Consider the following 4,486-nt stretch of genomic DNA (forward strand, 5'->3'; position numbering starts at 1 on the left):
TTTTAGGATTTCAGTTTTTAGACATGACCGGAAACAAGTGAAAACATTTCACCCAACTAACAGTTAAGAAAACAAAAATTATCAATCAATTTGACTTGTCAAGATGGATATTTTCACAGCAAAAGTGTCAACTGACCACAAGAAACGGCGCAAGGCATAAAAATAAAATAACCAAGTCGTCATCTTCTTTTGAACTGCTCTTTTTTGTCCTTAAGTCTGTCATGGGCAATTGCTTTTCAGTCTCCGGAGGATGAGGAACCGTATCTCTTTTCCTCTGCTGTTTTTCTTCCCCCGCTGTGAAGCTTCATTAGAACATGCTGGTCTTTACTAATGTAGCTTTGGCTCCGTTCTGTCTTTGCAAAGACGACAGTACGCTGGCGAACGGCCCGCCCAATGAGTCCGGGATAGAAGTGATGGTCCCAGGAGCGGTGGCCCAGCCTTGGCTCGCTGCTGTCACCCCCATGCCGCTGGACACGGAGGTCTTCACTTGGTCCACCTGTCCGTTCCCGGTGGTGTTGACCTGGCCTCCGGTGGGGCTCGGTCCGCCGCAGTTGGAGGTGGGAACGGGGTTCGGGCCCGGTCCTCCTGTGCTGTCGGGGTCGGTGGATTTGGTCTCTTTACTGTCTTCATCTCTAAGGTCGGACTTCTTTCCAGAATTGGACTTGGCAGCCGCTGCGGCCGCTGCAGCTGCTCGCTCCTGCTTGCGAAACTTGGCACGCCGGTTTTGGAACCACACCTGGAAAATTGAGCAAGGGTGCAAGAACGAAAGTTAAATCACCATGAAGGGTTGTTTTGGGATCAAAAATAAATAAATCATTGCTCATCTAAAATGAAGTATTACTATACCTTAACCAACAAGGCTCTAAAGCACAGCTGAGGGGAATTAACTCTACATCAGTGTTTATAAATGCATTTTGATGTTTAAAGTGTCCCTAAAGACAAACACCATCTTTATTTTACACATTAATGCATGAGTGTGTGTGTGTTATATGGCGCCAGCAGTTGAAGGCCATCAGTCGATAATGTCAAAGCAGTAAAGCTTTTATTTTACTAAAATATAGTGATTAGTTTAAATGTGTTAGAATGTTTCTTATTTGCTTCATAAATTCACCCGTGCGTAACTGTGCGCAATTGAAGCAGGTTGGCGTCTGCTGGAGAGCAAGTGGCTGTGTACCTGCACTCTGGCTTCAGTCAGATCGATTTTAAGTGCCAGCTCCTCTCTGGTGTAGATATCCGGGTAGTGCGTTTCAGCAAAAACCCGCTCCAGCTCCTTCAGCTGGGCGCTGGTGAACGTGGTCCGGATGCGCCTCTGCTTTCTCTTCTCGTTCAGTCCGCCGTGATCCGTGAACAGTTTGTAGGGAACTGTGAACCAAGTAAAATGTCACCGTTAGACGTGCAGTGGCTCCATTCGTGCAGTATAAGATGTTAGTGTGTGTAACTGTAATGTTGTTAAATTGAAGTAAATTCAAATTCGATGTTTTGTATAAAATCCGGTTATGGATGCTGGGCTAAAGCTTTCAATTGTATTATGCCTTTGATTACCTGTGAATTAGTTCTGAATTGATAACGTTGCTGACCTGTGATGCGGTTAATTGTGATGTTAAACTAATTGTTGCTCCTCAGATTGAGGCTCAAGTTTGAAAACTTGTCATAATGTTCCCATCCGCCTCGCTTGTTGCTACTGTAACTCCAATTTGGTGTCAATAATGAGCTTTAGTCTTTGGTTATCTAATTATTTTCGAAGCTTTATGTCTCATCGCAAAGTAAATAAATTATGCCTATCATTTTGGCAGCTTAAGATAATTCTGTTGGCGGTTTTGGGGTGTGACTGGGGTAGTATAACCCCGTAACCGAATTACCGCTTGCCTGCAATCGCTTCTAACGTGATAAATTCTTTCATTTGTGTAAGCAAATTTCGTTTGGTAAATACTAAACACATTTCCATTTTCAAATGCAATCAAGGCGTCCTATAATACGCCGGGTTGAGGCTCCGGAGTCGCTGCTTACCTGCGGCGTACGGGCTGCTCTGGTGGTCCCGCAGGGTCCCCAGGCTGCAGGACCCCGGCGTGAGGGACGGACAGCCGGAGGTGGCTCCGAAAGTGGTCCTGATGGGATTGTACTGAAACCCACTGGCTTGACTGCACGAACTGAAGTCCGCATAGGCCGATGCCAAGCTCGTCGTGTCCATCCCGGCCATACATGACTCGTAGGCAGAGGAATTTAGGTAAGAATACTCCATTTTATACATTTGAGAAGGCTCGGTGGCGTTAGAAAGCTGCACTTCCCGGGAAAAAAAAAAGTCAAACAAAAACTACCCCAAAAAAATTGGGTTAGAAAAAAAGAATCAAAATACAATTGAGGAGGACGCGCGGTCTGAGTTGGGGGGGAAAGATGACTTGTTTGGTTTGAACTGGTTGGAAGGAGGCTGGACGGTGGGTAGATGTTCACTGCTCAGCGCCTGCTCCAAAACTGGCCTCCTTTATAGGAACCTAGCCCTGTTTTATGAAAAGCCCCCTAAGAGCCGCCTAGCCCGAGGTCTCTAGAGCATATAGTCCTCATAATAAACTTGGCTCTTTCCGCTTGGACAATAGCAAAGCGTTTGGTCTTATTGCTAGCGCTTTTTTACATGACAATAACTCATCAGTCTATTGGGCTGGCACTGGGGGCCCGGGCTGTCCAACCTCCCTATCATTGATCCCCTGCATCTCTAATTAGAATTTAATACCACGCCATTACGCACCCCTCCACCACCACCACCGCCGCCTCCCTCCACCCCTCTACCCATCCACCCCACTCTTCTCCAACCACCATCTTGCCCTTTAATTCAATCACACCACTTGGAAATAATGAAAGTTGGGTGACGATTCTCCCTGATCCAATTTTCTCCAAGCTTTTAAGCCTTTTAAGCGACCGTATACCTTGGGCAGGATTTCACATAGTATTCCCCCTCTGCCTCTTCTTCCCCGTCTGCTCCGACTGTTTGCTCTCTGTTTATGACTGTGGTCTTCTGCACTCAAGCAGCAAAACATGCTCATTTTAACAGGTATGACGACCGATATTGTCGTTTTGAAACGGCATTTTGAGGTTGAAAATCTCCTTTTTTTGGCAAATAGAAATCTGCAACTGAGGTGAAGTCACCCGCTTTAAGTGTAGCCTAGGCTTACTGTTATTTTATAATGTTTTTGCACCATGTATGGCCCGAATTATGCAGCTTTGTTTTAGGACATTGATTGCAATAAAACTACGTAAACAAGCAAATGTGCTCTGAAAAAAAAATGCATTTTTCTTTTTAGAGGAAAACATACGATGTTATATGGTTAAAGTGATTATAAAAGGCTTGTTTTTCCCACAGTGTCTGCGCACCAATCGCATCCACAACAACAAGCTTCAGACTGGACCGAATACCCCCTTTGTTTGGATTTCTCTTTGTTTTAATTCACGTTGCACTGCGCCAGTTCTGACAGTTTTCATTGTTTTTATTAGTAATTTAGACTTTTAAATCGGGTCTTTCTGCTTCTAAAATCGATGTCAATAAATGAAAGATTCAAATTGTCTCAACATATTACAATTTACGCCCAGTAATAAACGAATTTGCAGCTTTGGTTTAATATTTTTTTTTGCCAAATAACCACAACGTCTTTCTAATTCTGCACTGCTGCAGTATCATCTCTGCTAAATTTCCGGGTGTGTTTTTTATGATTCAAATGAGTTTGTAATTGTCTTTATTACTTTCATTATTCCGTTTATTTGGCAAATAACATCTTTCTAATGAAAGTAACGAACTGGTGAGGCAGTCATCGGACCTCTTAGGCCCACAATATTGGCTGAGTGGTTAATTTGGTTTGTGTAATAAGGTGAACCCTTTTGTATGGCGCGTACACACGCGTGTTTCTTTCTTCTTCTTTTTTTTTTCATTGGACCGAGTTCAAGTCCTCGTTTGAAGCTGCGGGGTTTTTTTTCTCTTCCAAATGATCGAAACATAAAAAGGCGCAACAGGAATTATGGAGCAGCAATTACATTTAGCAGATGAGAGTTTGATGTTTGAATTTGTTCACCACTGGTCCAGCCTGATTGAGTGATTGATCTGTGTGCTGATGGTCTTACACTGAAACATCACTATAATATAGCCTACCTGAGCGTAATGCTCCATAGTGAGTTTATATATCAGTGTTTTTATCACACGTATTATAAACCTTTTTCTCACTACCTATTACATTTTATTATAGGATTATTATAGATCTTTTGTTTCTCTTTTGATTTGATTTTATCCTTCACAAGATTGATCTTATTTCTTCATCTTAATTAAAGAAGGCTGGACAGATATTAAATAAACGTGTAGGATTTTTTTTTTTGAAATCGAGACTACAAGGAGATACAATGAAAATGACACCACATACAGGTCAACGTCTGAGGTCACTGGTCTAAAATTGACTTTTAAAATGTGTTGGGGTAACTCCAGTGCAAATCATCCTTTCATCTCCGTTTA

General features: G+C 42.9%; 1 protein-coding gene across 1 annotated transcript; it reads right to left on the reverse strand.

Moving 5' to 3' along the window:
• Nucleotides 1-252: 252 nt before the first annotated feature.
• Nucleotides 253-2,248, reverse strand: phox2bb (paired like homeobox 2Bb). The gene is made up of 3 exons (XM_078261320.1): nucleotides 2,008-2,248; nucleotides 1,175-1,362; nucleotides 253-736 (listed from the first exon to the last, which is right to left on the reverse strand). Exons 1-3 carry the CDS (start codon nucleotides 2,246-2,248, stop codon nucleotides 308-310), a joined length of 858 nt encoding a protein of 285 aa, XP_078117446.1. The 3' UTR covers nucleotides 253-307.
• Nucleotides 2,249-4,486: the final 2,238 nt, after the last annotated feature.

The sequence above is a fragment of the Sander vitreus genome, chromosome 10, assembly GCF_031162955.1.
Source record: "Sander vitreus isolate 19-12246 chromosome 10, sanVit1, whole genome shotgun sequence".
In the NCBI taxonomy this organism is placed as follows: domain Eukaryota; kingdom Metazoa; phylum Chordata; class Actinopteri; order Perciformes; family Percidae; genus Sander; species Sander vitreus.

Coding starts and splice junctions, on each gene's coding strand:
- phox2bb (XM_078261320.1), bottom strand. CDS start 2,248: ATGTATAAAATGGAGTATTCTTACCTAAATTCCTCTGCCTACGAGTCA. Junction 1,363..2,007: donor GAGCAGCCCGTACGCCGCAG/GTAAGCAGCGAC, acceptor CTTGGTTCACAG/TTCCCTACAAACTGTTCACG. Junction 737..1,174: donor TGACTGAAGCCAGAGTGCAG/GTACACAGCCAC, acceptor TCAATTTTCCAG/GTGTGGTTCCAAAACCGGCG.